This window comes from Setaria italica, chromosome II (assembly GCF_000263155.2).
Source record: "Setaria italica strain Yugu1 chromosome II, Setaria_italica_v2.0, whole genome shotgun sequence".
Lineage (NCBI taxonomy): Eukaryota > Viridiplantae > Streptophyta > Magnoliopsida > Poales > Poaceae > Setaria > Setaria italica.
In genome coordinates, this window is record NC_028451.1 from 29,109,599 (window position 1) to 29,126,417 (window position 16,819).

Consider the following 16,819-nt stretch of genomic DNA (forward strand, 5'->3'; position numbering starts at 1 on the left):
CCGTTGGGAAGCATGTTCGTGATGATTTTCATTAACTCATCAAAACCCTTGTAAGAAACTCTATTTTTTGCCTTCCATTGCAGCATTCCAGTGTGGCACCTAACTTTTTGTGCCCCTATTTGCAATCTGAGTACAACAATTTCTTATAATCATCTAACAAATGCTCAAATTTCTTTGACTCCTTCACATTCTCGCAATCTTCCTTTGCATCTCGCAACACCTGACCTAGATCATCGGTAGGACCTTCTTCTGCAACCATCTTTTCTTCAGCCTCGTCTATTGCAACATCTGCAAAGGCACCTCCTTAAGTCCAGTCAGAATGTAGTTATCATCTTCTTCTTCATCATCATCTTCCATCATAACTCCTTCCCCGTGCTTTGTTCAAACAAAATAGTTAGGCATGAATCCCGAACTGTATATGTGGGCGTGAATAGTCTTTTTGGATGAGTAATCCTTCTCATTTTTGCAATTTTGGCATGGACAACAAACGAAACCAGACGGTGGCTTGTTGGACTCTGTCAGATCGAGAAAACCACGCAAGCCATTAATGTACTCCATAGAGCGTTTGTCCACGCTGTACATCCATTGCCGATCCATCTATAAAGTATTACTGAACTAAATATATTATGATCATCCATAGAATTATACATGAAACATAACAAACATGATACAAATTTTATTAAACTCAAATGTTGCTGAAAGTTTAGATAGAAATACACAAATTTAAATTTCAGACCCAAACAACATGATACACTATGACAAACCATCCCCTGAATAGAAATACAAACTTAAATGTTGCTGAAAGTTTAGATAGAAATACAAAAATTTAAATTTTAGACCCAAACAACATGATACACTATGACAAACCATCCCCTGAATATTATCTAGGAGGACTTTACGCATCCTTGAGTGGCGAAGATGAAAGTTTCGTTGACCCAGCCTCATCCTGTGATTTATTTGTGCCTCCTACAACAGTAGTACTTAGTGGACCTAAAACCCCCAGAACTGGCGGTGGAGCATAACGACCACCAAAAGGAGGTTCCTGACCTGTCGCAATAGCATCTTCATGATATCTTTTCAAATAACAAATCATTGCTCTCTTCCACGTGCTCATTTTTTTTTGCTTGTCATGGGGGCCAACTATGATTTTCCCCTCCGGCGGCAAGAACGACGATTGCCCCCACCATCGCCACTACCTCCAGCAACAGTAGCCATCTCTATATACCACAATTTATTTAGCTCATATTTGCAAATGACTAAACTATGAACAAATTATATTTTCCCCCACAATTTATTTAGCTCAAACATAACATATAAATAAAAATTTCTCCATTATAGCTTATTCTAAAAATAACTAATTGCATACCTCTATTTCATCTTATTATCTCTATGTACTACAATTTATCTCGCTCATATTAGCAAATGACTAAAATATAAACAAATTATATTTTTCCCCATAATTTATTAAGCTCATATCTGTAAAGGACTAAACTATAAAATTATTCCTCTAACCTCATATCAATTTCTTTGACTAATACGAAATATAGCATCCAAAAAATTGTAGGTTATTCTAAAAATCAAAAATATGAGCTCTAAATAACACATGCATATAAATGAAAATTTTCTCCATTGTACCTTATTGTAAAAATCACAAATTACTCTAGCTCTAAAGCATAAAACTTAGTATACTAACCATGTATGAAGGGAGGATAAAGTTTCTAACCTTTAGAACACTTGAATGAGTGAAATCTCCATGAAATGGTCAAAAAGCCGGCAACACCTCCCCTCCATGAATGGATGAAGCTTGAGTTGGAGGAAATGGCTCGGACAGGAGAAAGAAGACGCCTGATTTATAGGAAGAAAGTTAGTACCGGTTGGAGCCCCTAACCGGTACTAAAGGGGGTCACGGGGGACTCCTGGGAAGCTAACCGTTAGACCCGGTACTAATGCTCACATTAGTACCGGATATAAACTAACCGGTACTAAGGCTAGGATCAATGTTCGGTTTTCCAGTAGTGTCTGATGACCTGCAGGACATGAGATGGAAATCAAGTGCTCACAGTGGTAATGGCAGATAAGGTTGCCTGCCACATTCCCAAACAGTGAGGTCAACTATTTGCTGAAAAAAAGTTTTAGCCATCAGGGAACAACAGCGATACTGGTAATCGCACTTTGGAAAAAAGAAGAATCACACCTTCATCAGAACGAGAGGATCAAAATTTTGTGGTTCTAGAGCTCGTAAGACGTGACGACTAATCTAGAGTTCTACCTTCAAGTCTACACTGAAAGAGTGAAAGACAAACTACAGATACAACAGCTAATACAGCAAACACGAGAAAAAGGAAGGGGGGTTAACTAGCCCTAGTATTCCCCAGTCCAGGCCTTCCAATCCTTGTCGATGTTCTTTTCAGCCCAGGCGATCGCCGCACGGGCAGCTTGAGGTGCACCCGGAAGCCCCCTCTCCTTGATCTCGCCCTTCATGTCCAGGAATGGGTGAACCAGGAGCGTCCCTGGTCCGCAGTAATCGTTTTCCAAGAAGGACCCTAAGATCTGGCAAACAGTCATATATTAGTGCTTTGCCAGATTTTACCTCTTGGTAGAAATGTTTGTTAAAGAGATGTGCGATATTATCTCATCTAACATCAAATTAATGCTTGCTTACATAAACAACCCCAAAGAAAATACTGCCAGTACATGCCTAACTATGTCAGAGTACAATGCTTCTATGTTCGTCCTTTGGATGTGAACACAAAGTAACACAATTCAAATGAAACAAAGGTAGAGGTAGGTTGTAACTAGTGATAAGCTTGGTTATTATTCAAGCAGGACCATCATAATGGCTAGCTGATTCCTAGAATTTACATGCCTAATTCTGTACAACTTGCATAATGCTCTGTCTCTGTAATCTGAGGAGATTCCTTCCACCCAGACAAAGCCTGCTGTAACCGATTCAAAGATGCTTCACTGATACCAATATATTTTAGCCTATTTGGATTGCAGTCAACTATAAATCTTTAACCCTGAAACAACAAGAATGCATTTGAAATTTGAACCATCAGGAAACCGTTTGCATCCTTCATAGTAGGCACTTTTCAATTTTATTTTTTGTCAATCCAGTTCATAGTTGGAACACCACGCCAACTCAACCAATTCTCTACCTTTTGCTTCAAAAAAAGGGGTGCAACTGTTGACAGGCGTGATTATTCTGAGGAATATCATCATGGCTAACACCAATAGTTATATGCGGATCTAGACTCCTCTACTCCGTATAACCTGCACAGTGCTCTGTCCCTGCAGTAGTCTGCACAGACTGCTTCTTTAACAAAGTCATTTTGAAACCAATACTTTAGCAAGGCTTGATGGAATGGAACCTATGTAAAACGTTTCATAACATATGCAGATTATTAGCCTTTTAGATTATACCAAATCAAGCACCAATCTCTAGACCAGAATAAGCTATGAGGTATGAACAGGCATATGCAGATGAACTCTGAAGTCTGAACCATCATGAGAATATTTGCATCCTTCAGAGTTCAGAGACAATACACTAACTTTTCAGTCCTGATTTCACAATTAATTCAGGGCATCCTTCAGAGTTCAGAGGCAATACACAAACTTTTCAGTCCTTATTTCACAATTAATTCAGGGCATTTTCTCGCCGAGTATGTTGTAACTACGAATTCCGAATGAATTCATGCAAATAATCCAAGAGCCCTCACTAAGTACACATCCCAAGAATGGCGAGGTAAAATTAGACTACGGGGGCAGATGCATACCTGGGTGCAGATGTCGACGATCTCCTCGACGTGCTCCCCGAAGTAGTCCTCCTTCTTCTGATCCAGCCGCCACGCCATGTGCTCCCTGAACTTGCTCGTCTCCTGAAACACACACCCCAAGACCAAAAGAGTTTCAGCATCAGACAATAACCGCAGAAGCAACAGCAGCAGCAGCAGAAGGCTTCGTTTCCAACTCGAGAGGAGGAAGGGAGCGAGAAGCTGACCTGCTCGGCGAACTCCGGAATGGGGTCCGGGAACTTGTAGTCCTCGTACCCGGCGTTCTTGGCGCGGCGGCACTCGAACTTCGCCGGCCGCGGGCGGCGGCTGCGCAGCCGGAGCCCCGCCGCCGCCGAGCGACGCGCGGGGGAAGCCGACGGCGCCCGGGAGCAGGAGCGGCGAGTCAGGAGAGGAGGGCTCAAGGCCGCGGTTGAGGCTGCCCACGCCCTCGTCGCCATCGTCGGTGAGCGCTCGTGCTCGCTTCACTACGCTTCGCCTTCGCTTCGGTTGCTTCCACTCCGGAGTTCCGGACTCCTTATCTGTTCGGAGGGTTTCATGTACCGGGATGTCTGTTGGTGTGTGCCGTCCGATCCCAAGAGGAAGGCTGGGATCGAGCACGATTCCTAAACTGGCGCTGCAATGTGCAAACCTGGAAGATACTGAAATGTCCACACACATCAATTGTAGCTGGACAAGGTACTCGAACAACGATCGGCACAGACAGAAATCAGCAACGACTGTAACGGGGGCACCGCGCTTAGAGTATCTCCAGCAGTCTCCGTTTCTTCAATTCAACTAGAGCATCTCCAGCAGTCTCCGTTTCTCCAATTCAACTACCATATTAATAGTGCTCCAGTATTTTCCCTCTACCTTTTCATTTTCCCAATAATTATTAGGATAACCTAATAATTCACCCTAACTCTCCCTAAATACCCTAAATAAAGGAGGAATTATGAACTCTCCCAATACGGTAATTAAATTAGGATGAGATTATTGAAAGACTACAAAAGTAACTCTCTCAATAACGGTGAAAGTATTATTGGGATATCCTATTAATTAATTATTAGGAAAAAATTATTGGGGGACGGTGCTCTAATCTCTGAGTGCAAGGTTCTGAAGTCTAGCACCCAATTTGTTTCGAAATTTTGGTTCATTTAAATAACACATGCGCAGCAGTCAGCGGAATGCCATCCCAGCGAATTTAAATCAGGCAATGCTCATTCAGCACGATTAACAATGCAGTGCTCACTTTGTTCACAAGTAAGCTAGGCCATGAAATAAGAATGTTATTCATAAAATTGTCAACCTAGTTTATTTTATTTTACATGGTAGCAACGATCAACAAAAAAGTCTCAAACACAGAAGTTTGGTTACGAATCACTTTCTCAGAGATCTGTGCCGCCAAACGATGTCGTTTCCCTCATTTTGTGCTAGTTGCCACCACAGCGATCTCATAGCTGCAGGCTGCAGGAAATAAAACAGACAGCAATCAGCACAGCTCTGAAACACAAGGAGATTATAAAAATTGGATTAAAGAGGCAGCATGGATGAAATGGAGGAGCCACTTTGTATTTGCTCTGATCAAAAGTAATTCTGAAAAGCATTGTGTGAGGGAGATGCATTGCTGCATGCATTCAATCAAGTAGCATATAACTGCATAAAGGATAATGCTGAAACCTACTGCTCACGCCTCACGGTCTAACCTGCTGCAGGTACTATGTCCAATTCGTCAAGTAGCGTAAAAGAAAACTTGTAGCAAAACCTCCTGTTGGGTGATGCAGAATGCTAAAATGCACAGCAGTCTCCAGATGCAATGTCCACATGCTAGGCAACTAATTGCAACATGGATACTCAAGGAAAAATACACCTTATTAAACAGATGTTATATTTCAACGTTTAAGAATGCAGCAGATGATAAGAACTGTACACTAGAAATAACTTCTGACACTACCAGGTGGTAACTAATCACCAGACTGACAAGTCGAATACCAACACACCGAAATCCTTAAAAACAGAAGCTAGCTAAAAAGAACTCTCGGACTAAGGTAGTCGATATTACTATATTAGTACAAGGTGGCAACTAATTATACATCACCAGACTGACAAGTCAAATGCCAACGCACTGAAATCCTTAGCATCAGAAGCTAGCAAAAAGAAACTCCCAGTAATTGATATAATGATACTCCCTCCGTCCCAAAAAACAAGTCATCCTACGAATTTTAGGACAGATTAATAAGGGCGTAAACTGACCTTGATTGCCCCTATTTATTAGCCATATTTGGCGCTAATTGACTGCTGCATGCCCACATGCACATACACACATGCCAAATTGAATATAATGACTTGTTTTTTGGAACAAATTTTGAATCGTAAAACGACTTGTTTTTTTGGGACAGAGGGAGTATATAATAAGGTTTCACAAGCAACAGAGGCAGAGGGGTGCGACAAATGATCATGCCAAACGAGCTAGAAAGTGTAGCACAGACTTTTGCACCACTTGCAAGACCAAACAACATAGACTACTGCTTGCAAACTCAAACAAGATAGCATACATCGCATCTCTTGCGCTATAGACCAACATAGCCTTAACATGGCTTGATGCATGCAGAAGACAAACTAGAGCTTCAATATTATTAATCAAGAGAATGGAATTTGATAAGTTGTGTACTTGTGAATCAATATATGAAGTAAGAAACACACAACAATTTCCTAACAATACACATTTCCAGCTAAATGTTTTTTTCTTCAAGGTAGAAAATTTACTAGGCACAACTTTAACTACATCCTTGTATCACTATCATAATAAGAAAACACAGCTAACAAGACAGTAGTATACATGAGTAGATCAAGCAGCCAAAATGAATTCACAAGGTGCATTAATAACTGTACAATACAATCCCAAAGGTCTAACAAGCTGAAACCAGAAGTTAAGGAAGTTCAACTAAAAAGACATACCAAGTACAACAGCAAGAGTGAGAACATTCCCAATCTTGGAGACCTGTTTCACACCGTTCTTGTAAGATTTGAACCTCTTCAAAGCAACATCCTCCTCCAAAAGCTGCAAAATCAGCAATGCAGTATTAAAATACTAGAAAAAAAAGGAGAGCATGCTTTCAAGGAGTAACAAAAAGTACATCACAAAGAAAATCAAACAGAAAACATGCCAAGGAAAAACTAGTGCAATGTATTAATTAACTAAACACTAATTGCAAGATTATGTAATATGAAATATCTGATAGTAGTAACAAACACGTTACATGACTTTGATCTGGACCTCTTGTATCTAATGAAGGGTTAATTCTAGCATAAATGTGAAAGCCAGAAACAAGAAAACATAGAAAGCAATCAAAATACGCACAGAAACATGATCTCCACAAAAAAATCCAGGGGTATAAGTACTGAAACCCCCAATCACATTTACATGATGGTTTGATTGTATTCAGAAAGAGAGGCCAATTTTGACACAATAATGGACAATACAGTTAGTCTATAAATAATTGAGTATAGCAAGTTCTCAGCATCTGAAAAAGACAATATCAGCACTTATAAAGCTGCAGCCTACAGTGACTGGAAACTCCACGCAGGACATGAATTACTACATACAGAGTATATGCCTCAAATCCATTTCAACGATTCAGACGGGATCAGCACCAACAAGGCACCACACCCATTTGTCCAGGTGATATCATTTGCTATCGTGTTTCGCTTGCCTCAGTTGAACAAAGGCCACATCTGGACGATTCTCACACGCCAATGGCAGGGATCGCATGTTCACAACTCAAAGCACCAGGACTAATTAACACCAGGTAAACATGAACAGGCAGCAACCCTAGCAACCATGACCAAAGGTATACAAAGCACATCGAGGTCAGCCATCCTGGACCAGAGGCAAGCCTAGACTTCTCTACGCGACACCAACGTCCCCACAAATGAACATCACTCACCCCGCCCTTACAGGAAACCTCCTAATCACAGCACCTACGCCGGCCAAATCCATCCAGATCGAACCGGCGCAGTTCGCGACGCCACGGGCGCAGATCAGAGCTAGTGGCGCGATCTAACTTCCCAAACCCCCGACTCGCAAAGAGAATGCCCTATACCACCACACAACCCGCGATCGAAGTACCGAATCGAGGAGGAGACGGGGGAAGAGTTGAGCGTAGGTGCTTACCGCTTTCTCGCGAGCGCCGAGCTCGACGTGGTAACCGCGGCTGGGCTGGAGGCGATGGTGCGGCGTCGGTGGTGGCGCAGAGCGGAGGCGGGAGCGGAGCGAGGAGAGGAAGGCGGGCTGGGCCATGGCGGAACCGGAGAGGGGATGGGAGGGCAAAGGCGGCGAGGAAGGGGGAGGAAGTTTGGAGGAGAGAGAAGGGTGCTGTGCGATGCGAGGAGACCGACGCGGCCAGGGGAGAAAGTTGTTTTCTCGGTTTAGTCCCTGAGCCCCCGGGGTCTTTTCGCATTGATCCATGCTCGTTCCCCAGTGCATTTGGGTGTGCCGAGAGAGTCGATCGTCAATTTTCTTTTCTTTTCTTTTCAACCTCGCAGGTAGTTTTCCACAACAAAGTCTCGATACTCAAGGCCGTGATTGGATAAAATATTTATAACACCCTAAATTGTAACAAGCCCGAACAACACAATGATCATGGACCCCCATCCTTTAACACGCAGCTACTAGGGCGATACGCGCACATGTTTCACGTTTCGACTGCAAATGTTAACAGCAGATGATCACAGCTTCGAAATACCCCCATAATTTGCATCACTGGCTTATTACACGCTTTCAGAAACAAGCTCCATACAAAACCAATCCCCACGCCAACCTGGCTTACAAACACAAAATTTATACAACAATTTGTTCTCAATATAAACCATATATAACCAAAGCCGCGTGTATAGCACCACACCCCAAAGTGAAAGAAAAATGCGGCCTTAAAATCAGGAAACTGTCAGCACAACGTTCTCCAGGCTACGGCAGCAATGGATCCTGATCATGAGTCGTGATGACTGCCCTCTGTACCAGTCCACTTCAAAGTAGACCTACTCCTTGTACCAAGATGGTTTCTGTGCAGCCATAGCTCGGCTCATACCGTGAATGACATGGCGCTGCAGGCTATGCTGCTATCGCCGCCAATCCCTGGCATTGTGTAGTTACCATCAGTTGTTCTGTCTTCTGTGGGATGAAATAAAGAAACGAGTGCTGCTGTCTGTTCAATGGTCAGCATGGCGTTCCCGTTTCACATTGGGACCTCTACTTGGAGAAGGTGTTTTACCACACCCAGCTAATCTCATCACTGTAGGAAAGAAAATTCATAGATGTAAATCATCATTGGGGGAAATTATCAATAGTGCATAGATTGTGAAAACTTCCATTTACCTCGTTCCCTCTCAAGTTCCTGATCCAACTCTTCTTTCCACTTTCTCTGCCTTTCGGCAAAGCTGATGCTGTGCATGGAAATAGTCCCAATTAGATCACTTATTGGTCATATCACAAAATAAATGAGTCTACATGTCAGGGCAATACCAAACAAACCTTGGGCTATCTTGGGCATCAAGATTCACTTTATCCCCAAACTCATTGAGTTGAGGAGAAGCTATCTCTCTTAAAATTCGGCTGCTCTTCACCACATTGCTTTTTGGGAATTGCTTGCTGCAGCTTTCAGGACTTGTATTATTCAAATTATCACAAGTTGGCGATGCACCTCCTCGTGTCTTACTTGGAGGTGACTTTCTTCGAGGGGGCAATTTCGGACTAACTGGGATTTTTCCCTTGGAAGTTTGATCAGCTTCCTGACAACTCCCTGCATTCGCGGTGTTGTAGAACTCCTCATATAAAGGTGTTTGTAGTTTTTTCAGGTCAAGAGCCTGCCAAGAAAAACAGCAAACAGCATTTAAGCACTAGCAGTAAACAACTGAATCTGCTCAATCAAATATATACTAAGTACCTTCTCCTCAAGAAATGCCTTTATTTTTGACTCTGTAAGTACATCATCATCTTCACAACTTCCCTCAACAGGGAAAGTAAAATCATTCTCAGTTATGCTGCTTTCAGGATGTTTTGCTAATCCACTAAATTCCATTGATTGATGAGAATTTTGCTCCAGGCTCATGTCAAACTTGCTTTCCCAGTTATCAAATGGTTCTGACATAGGATTATAGCTCTGGAATTGACAGTGGAAAGTTAGAAAAAGGATGTAACTGTTGGATAATTGCTTAGCTCTTGTTTCACTCTTCCTTTTGCTGAAAGTCTATGCCCTGTCATGTATAGTACTAGTAGTTGGTAGTTTCACTCATACCATTGTGTACTCTAGTTTGACTTTGTGCTCTATAAAGAGTAGATGAGCAGCTGCAGCTCAAATCAGTTCAGCAGCACCAATTGAACCTGTGCAAAGTGTTTGTGTGTGTGTGCTGTTCTCTCATCCCCTTCTTCTACCTCCAGATAGTGCTGTGTTCTAGGAGTTCTAGGAACTCACCTTGGCCATTGCCAACAGTAACATAGCTGATTCACAGCACCATTTTTAAATGTACATAATAACCAATGCGGAAGCAGTATTTATAAAGTCAATGGCTGAAGCAAAATTCTTACAGATCCAACTGCTGGATAGTCATCCTTGTCAGCAAACTCACACATGTCATCATCGTCACAGCTACCCTCCCATAAGGGTTTGATTTTTGATGATTTGTTGGAGTTCATAGTCGACCAGTTGGAAGAATGATTCAAACCCCTGGAAGCAGTTAAATAATTCTCAAATCCATAATAAATACAAAAACAATCATGTGAGCACAGGAATTTCAGAATTCACTTACAAGCCATTTGGCATATCATGTGCAGGAATCTCATTAAAAGAGTCCTGCACCGTTGTTTAGATGAAGTCATTAAGTTAAAAAATGTGGATGAAGATCCGTCCCATAGGGAAAAAGATTGATGAAGTAACATCAAACTGTGCTAGTAATCGAACCTCTTGTGCAGTGTGGTTGAGTGGCTGCAGTTCGTCTGGTTCTCCAGTGACAAAAGGATGCTGCAAGAAAATGTTTCAAGAAGTCAAAATTACACAGCACTATCAGCATACACTTGGAACCACAGGAACAGCAATTAGTGCAAACATACTTTTAATAAGTCTGATGCAGTAGAACGCAACTCTGGTTCCCTAAAGAACAAATAATCAAGGCACCAGACAAAACATTAGAAAATTTAAGTTTTATTTGCAGGAAGTTTCCAAATACTTTGGAGGAAATATCAGTTAAGTGGAAGGTAGACAGTAATACGGTAATAGGCATACTTCTGCAGGCATTTTAGCAGAAAATCTTTGGCCTCTGGAGAGAGATGTTCAGGTATAGGTGGGTGTGACTTTGTGGTTCCAACATGAAATAGAAGAGCAACCTGAAAAAGATTTTCTTAGTGCAAGAAATACAACTTTTTTTACAATTTGCTTAGGGTTCCATGGTGATAAAAACCTACCTCTTGATACTGCTGGCTCCATGGTGGTTTGCCAGTTGCCATTTCAATGACTGTGCACCCTACACTCCATATATCCGCAGAGCTGAGACAATGAAACAGAAAGGATCAGTTTGCAAAATAAGAACAAAAATGAAAAGGACATGATTCTGAAATAGTTTTTCTTTTAGTTGGAATCACAGTACATTACTTTCTTCATTGGCAAGGGTCATACATCCATAACAACGAATCAAAGGCAACAAAAGGGAACTGATTATCTTAAATTAATAAATACTGGTGCTGTTTCCTGCTACTTTTTCTGTATTTGGACAATAAATGCCATACAAGTAATCATTTCGAAAATGAGATTGGAAGTGATCTTCAACTCATAATAGACACAATCTATGTAGTTCAGGGAGAAAATTGAACATATATGATCCTTACTGAGAAATGTTTTTAAATTCTGTCCTGGAAAACTATGAATTGCACACAGCTTAAAGCAGTACTACAAGCAGCATTGTTTGAAATCAGGTCCACAATTTTCGTTTAAAAAAATTGCATTCTGTTTCCAAGACAGAAGTGAAGCCTGAACGTTCTTAATTCCAAACAAGTAGAACTAGAAAAAGATGTCCCTGGTATACTATAGCAAAAGGAAAAAAATATATGCCATATTTAAATCCGGAAAAGTAAAAAACAAGGCAGTGGAAGAGTTTTTAGACATACAAGCTATGCCCACTTCCAACAATGACTTCAGGTGCCATCCAATGTGGTGTACCTTTCATTGTTTTTGCTGCTGTTACAGTAGCCTGACAAAGCATGGCATATTGTTGTAAGTGCATTGACATGGGAAATTAGGAATAACTTGAACAGATAAAAAACATTGTGAACTAAAATCGTCAAATAAAAAAATGCAGGAGGCAGTTATGTTAATAATACACTAATGATACAAAAAAATGAGGATGAGTGTGGCACATGCTAATTTTGTCTTGGCACTACTACACCAGAGTGTATAATTGTGACCAGAAGACAAGACTTGGAAAATATGATGATCATAAGGGTATCATTTGCCATTGTATTGAAAATAGACCACATCAGCAACATGCTAGACTGCTCACTTTCAGTAGTTTAACATTGCCACTAACAACAAAAAAAAAAACCTTTAGTCCCAACCAAGTTGGGGTAGGATAGAGATGAAGCCCAGGGAAGGGCCTCAATACTGCCACTACTAGAATAGAAATTGTGAGCATCCATACTTTCTTTTGAAGCCTTGCTGCTATAGCCCTAAAGTAATATGATTACATGAGATTGTTACGTCCTGCAGTACTTGAGAATTTTTATGCTGTTTCACCTTACCCCTCCTTGCACAAGTTTTTATCTCTACTATATTTATTGCAAGTGGTTTGGCAATAGGAAGGAAAAAACAGGCGACTCCCTGAATCTAAATCTGCATTGGACGTACCCTTTCATTATTGATTAAAAAGAATAATCTAAATTTCTCTTCTGAGTTCTGACTACCCTAAATTTCTCTTCTGACTAACCAAGTCTTACTGTCCAAGTTTGCTAACTTCTCATGATTACACTTGGCCCTAAGAGCACACTGAACATGTTATTTTGATCTTACCAACTTTGCCACTTGCTTAGATGCCCCAAAATCAGCAAGTTTGATGCACCCTTTGTTATCAACAAGAATGTTTGCACCCTGAAATTTGGCAAAATTTTTAGGTTCATCAGAATAAGCATAACCACAGTCCACAGAACAAGCAAGGCCAAGGGTCTGCCATTACATGTTAAGACTTCAGAGTCTATACCTTTATATCTCTATGTATTATCGCATTGTTATGCAGATACTCCAATCCTTGCAAAATTTGCTTAGTGTATTTCTTAATGACCTGATCAACAGCAACAGTTATAACGGATAAGTCCTCTTCCACTACGAACTCACCAGGATTGCAAGCCAAAGAGATTGATGATTACTTACAGGCTCTGGGAACGAACCAAGCTTCCCCAGAAGTGATTGAATGGACCCTCCAGGGACAAATTCCAGCAAGATATTTAGCGAATCTTCCTCCCGAACAGTCCCAAGATACCTCTGTCCAGATCAAACAGAGTAAATCAAACATCAACTTAGCAATTACCTAATGAAAGAGAAATTTCTCATTTTCTAAACTATGCTGCATTCACTCACAACGATGTTGAGGTGCGACAGGTTCTTGAGCAGCTTCACTTCTTCTTCGAGCTCTCTAATATGTGCCTAACCGCAAAAACCGAAACCAAAAGGCACCTCATATCAGACAAAAGCCTCAAAACTCTAATTCCCTGTCAAAACAACAGGCGGTTGGAAGAAATGCTACTCACTTGGGCCTTCTCACGCGTCGCGTTGTTAGTGCCGATCAAAACCTGCAATAAATCACAGAAAGAGCAAGTCACTACTCCGAATGCCTCCAAAACTTCAAGCCGTAAAGGCCTAATCCCGCGCGCCGAACCCTCTCACCTGCTTAACGGCGAGGAGCTCGCCGGAGTCCAGGTTCATACCGAGGTAGACCTGCCCGAACGCGCCCGCCCCGATAAGCTCCCCCTTCCGCCACCGGATCGGCGGGTTCTCCTCTCCAGCTCCGCCGCAGCCCCCGCCCCCTCCTCCGCTGCCGCCGCCCGCCTCGTCGGGCATCGGCGGCAGCATGCGGCGCGGCGGCGAGGGGTTCTTCGTGATGAGCCCTAGCAGCCCCATCCCGCGGGACTTCCGGATGCAGGAGCTGATCCGCACGCCGATCCCTCCGCCCCCCGCGCCGAACGGGCCCGCAGGGGCCTCCGGGCCGGCGGCCGCGGCGCCGGGGCGGAAGGAGATGGAGCGGCGCACGGAGTCGAACAAGTCGTGGAGCCCAGTTCCGCCGCCGGCGTCGTCACGTCGCATGGCTGCGCTCTAGGGCTCGGCGCGCGTCCTCGTCGGCGGGCGGCGGCTTGATGCTGGATCGAATCGAGGAAGGGAGGGTAAATGGGGAATGCAGACGCCGCTCTCGAGTGCGGGGTTTTGAAATTTTGGGGGTTTGCGGGGCGGCGGAAGGACGGAAATGCCCCTCGCGACCGTTAGCAAAGGGATCATTCGGGTGGTTCGGCTTTAGCGCGGAGTTCGTGTGGACGCGTTGATTAATCGTGAGTGGACTCTGGAGCAGTGGAGCGCGTGACAAATGGGTTCCAGGTAATCAGTAGACACTTTAATAAATCGATGGTCTGAATCTACTATGTTTGAGAGTTGAAGTGGGTTGGGAAGGTGTTTGGTTGAAAAACTGGAGGGTTAGGTTCATCCAATAAAGAAATATTTGAAAAAATCGATTCGATCCAGATGAACGGCGTCTTACTCTGTTGTCTCCTGCGCGCGAGGGGGGCTGCGCGAGCTGGCGGAGCTGGACGGCACAACGCGGAGGAGGAAGGGGCGGAGCGGCTTTCCAAGGCCACGAGGCTCACTAGTAGGAGCTCCACGATGGGGAGAAGGCGGCGCGGCAAGCTCCAGGGAGCAGCGGCAGACCAACGGACGGAGGTGGCCAGCGAGCTCCCTACTACACTGTGAAAGAGAAAGGGAGGTGAGGTGCAGAATGAGCGTGGGGCAGCGTGGAGAAACTTCAGGCGCGGCATATCGATCGACGACTCACCACGCGCGACGAATCGGCGGCAATGGCACGGCGCACGGATGATGATGGCGGCAACAATGGTGAGGGTCGACGGGGAAGCGGAGCGCAACCGGCAGGGAGCTGAGGCGAGGCCAGCAGGGGCGGTGACCATAGGTGGCGGCGAAGCTATGGCGGGTTCGACGGGGAGTTGAGGCAGGGTCGGCGTGGAAGCTAATGGCGGACGGAGCAGAGGCGAGAGGCGAGTGGAGGATGAGGAAGAAGATAAGGTAGAAGAAAAAATAGTAATATAAGAGAATGACAAGTGGGCCCACTGGTGACATGTGGGCTCCACAATCTATTGTAGCTAACGGTGTTAAGATGACATCCATCCATCCCACCTAATCCTTAAAAAAAAATAGGTTGAACCCATCCGCATCAACTAAACACGAGGTGGGTTGAACCCAACCAAAAAAATAGGTTGGAGCCGACACAACCCACTTGATCCTCAAACCAAACACATGTAGTAGAAAGTTTGTAAAAATGGTTGATTCATGCGCTTCGAATGAGTCCGGAGAAGAATAAAACAGGTTGTAGTAAAATTGGTTGAAGATTTATAGGTCTAGGTCGTTTTTTCCTTTTGCAGTCATGTAATTTGTTTTGCTCTAATAGGTCGAGTTCTAGGTTGTAAGGAACTCTTCTCCTCATTAATTTTTCTCCACGTTAATGAAATACTTGCCTAGGCAAGTTCTCGAAAAAATTGGTTGAACCTATTCGTGGTTCGTGGAAGCCGAGTGCCTCTCTTATGTTGCAAGTTATGCTCTCAACTAAAAATTTGCACGATAGAAATGCTAAAATACTCTATAATTTGAGGTGGAGGGATGGAGGGAGTAGAAATGCTAAAATGATATGTAATTTGGGATGGAGGGAGTATATTTGGATTAATCGATGAAGTGCACACATTACTCCAATTTAGAAAATGCTACTTCAATATTTGTAGTAATCCATTTGGTAACATGTTACCATTTGCACTTGAAATGTACTTCATCCGATAAATATAAGTTGCTTAAACTTTTTCGATTTGCGGCTGGTTTGCGGTTGTTTTGAAAAAAAAGTTCCTCATATTTCTCATAATTATGGAGGAAAACATCAGCACGAACATGGCTACATGGCTACCTCGTGATATTGCTGTGGACCCTCGTCTCCATGTCCAAAAATTGAATCCACGTGCTCTGCCAACCTGCTCCGACTCCGGAGGCCAGGTACCATACGCCAACCAACAACAAAAAGCTAAGAAACCTTTCAACCCTAGATGTCGTAGTTGCACGACCTGGACCCCTATCCTCTCTCCATCACCTCAAAAATGGGTTGCCCAGATCCTCCGCTCCCCTCTGGTGCTGTCCGCATGACCATTGATGGCCGGATACCGGATTCCGGTGAAAGTCCGGTGAGAAGCCACGGCAGACCGGGCGGTGCGTATGGCGAGCGGCGGCGCTGACACAGAAACGGCATCGACCTTTTCGTGTCCCCTGTTAAGCTTGTTTGATGCAGTAGTGGGCTGGGCCACATGGTGTTGCAAGGCTTGTGTCCGCCAGCAGGCCGAGCAAGCAGCTGGACAGAGGACATGCTTGCGTGGGCTGCCTCGGCTGCCAGGCCATGCATGCATGATGCGTCTGAGTGGGCAAACCATGAACGCCGCCAGACATCGAGCAGCACGGCACGGTGGCGCGACACGAGCACACAGCAGGTCGTCGGCAAGCTAGGCTCGGTATTGTGGCCACGCTCAGCATGAACATCCGGTGGTGTGCCCCGCACTCCATATTGGATTAGAGCCAGTTTGGCAGGGCTCCGGCTCCAGCTCCGTGCGCTTACCGAAGCACGGAGGAGCCGGAGCCGCACCAAACGGCATTGGCCGCGGAGTCATTTTTTGGCACATTTGGGAGGAGCCGGAGCCGTTTTAGGTCTGCATGGAGGAGTCCAAAAAAATGGCTCCGCGGCTCCGGCTCCGGCTCCGCACG

General features: G+C 44.0%; 3 protein-coding genes across 4 annotated transcripts; all 3 read right to left on the bottom strand.

Moving 5' to 3' along the window:
- Window positions 1-2,115: 2,115 nt before the first annotated feature.
- LOC101777098 (protein PLASTID REDOX INSENSITIVE 2) lies at window positions 2,116-4,311 on the bottom strand. The gene is made up of 3 exons (XM_004956669.4): window positions 4,001-4,311; window positions 3,777-3,878; window positions 2,116-2,550 (listed from the first exon to the last, which is right to left on the bottom strand). The coding sequence occupies exons 1-3, from the start codon at window positions 4,229-4,231 to the stop codon at window positions 2,362-2,364; spliced, it is 522 nt and encodes a 173-aa protein (XP_004956726.1). The 5' UTR covers window positions 4,232-4,311; the 3' UTR covers window positions 2,116-2,361.
- Window positions 4,312-4,970: 659 nt separating this feature from the next.
- On the bottom strand, window positions 4,971-8,197 carry LOC101777511 (succinate dehydrogenase subunit 7, mitochondrial). The gene is made up of 3 exons (XM_004956670.4): window positions 7,945-8,197; window positions 6,729-6,831; window positions 4,971-5,237 (listed from the first exon to the last, which is right to left on the bottom strand). Exons 1-3 carry the CDS (start codon window positions 8,068-8,070, stop codon window positions 5,194-5,196), a joined length of 273 nt encoding a protein of 90 aa, XP_004956727.1. The 5' UTR covers window positions 8,071-8,197; the 3' UTR covers window positions 4,971-5,193.
- Window positions 8,198-8,482: 285 nt separating this feature from the next.
- LOC101777922 (mitogen-activated protein kinase kinase kinase NPK1) lies at window positions 8,483-14,270 on the bottom strand. Of its 2 annotated transcripts, none has more exons than XM_012843439.3 (17): window positions 13,694-14,270; window positions 13,558-13,599; window positions 13,388-13,453; window positions 13,181-13,291; window positions 13,011-13,091; window positions 12,824-12,901; window positions 11,926-12,008; window positions 11,227-11,308; window positions 11,048-11,148; window positions 10,876-10,915; window positions 10,727-10,786; window positions 10,575-10,618; window positions 10,354-10,492; window positions 9,713-9,928; window positions 9,292-9,632; window positions 9,145-9,212; window positions 8,483-9,061 (listed from the first exon to the last, which is right to left on the bottom strand). In XM_012843439.3, the coding sequence occupies exons 1-17, from the start codon at window positions 14,108-14,110 to the stop codon at window positions 8,979-8,981; spliced, it is 2,052 nt and encodes a 683-aa protein (XP_012698893.1). In that variant the 5' UTR covers window positions 14,111-14,270; the 3' UTR covers window positions 8,483-8,978. The 2 variants fall into 2 exon arrangements, with proteins under 2 accessions (XP_012698893.1, XP_004956728.1); XM_004956671.3 differs by having other exon boundaries at window positions 9,301-9,632; window positions 13,694-14,110.
- Between the last annotated feature and the right edge of the window lie 2,549 nt (window positions 14,271-16,819).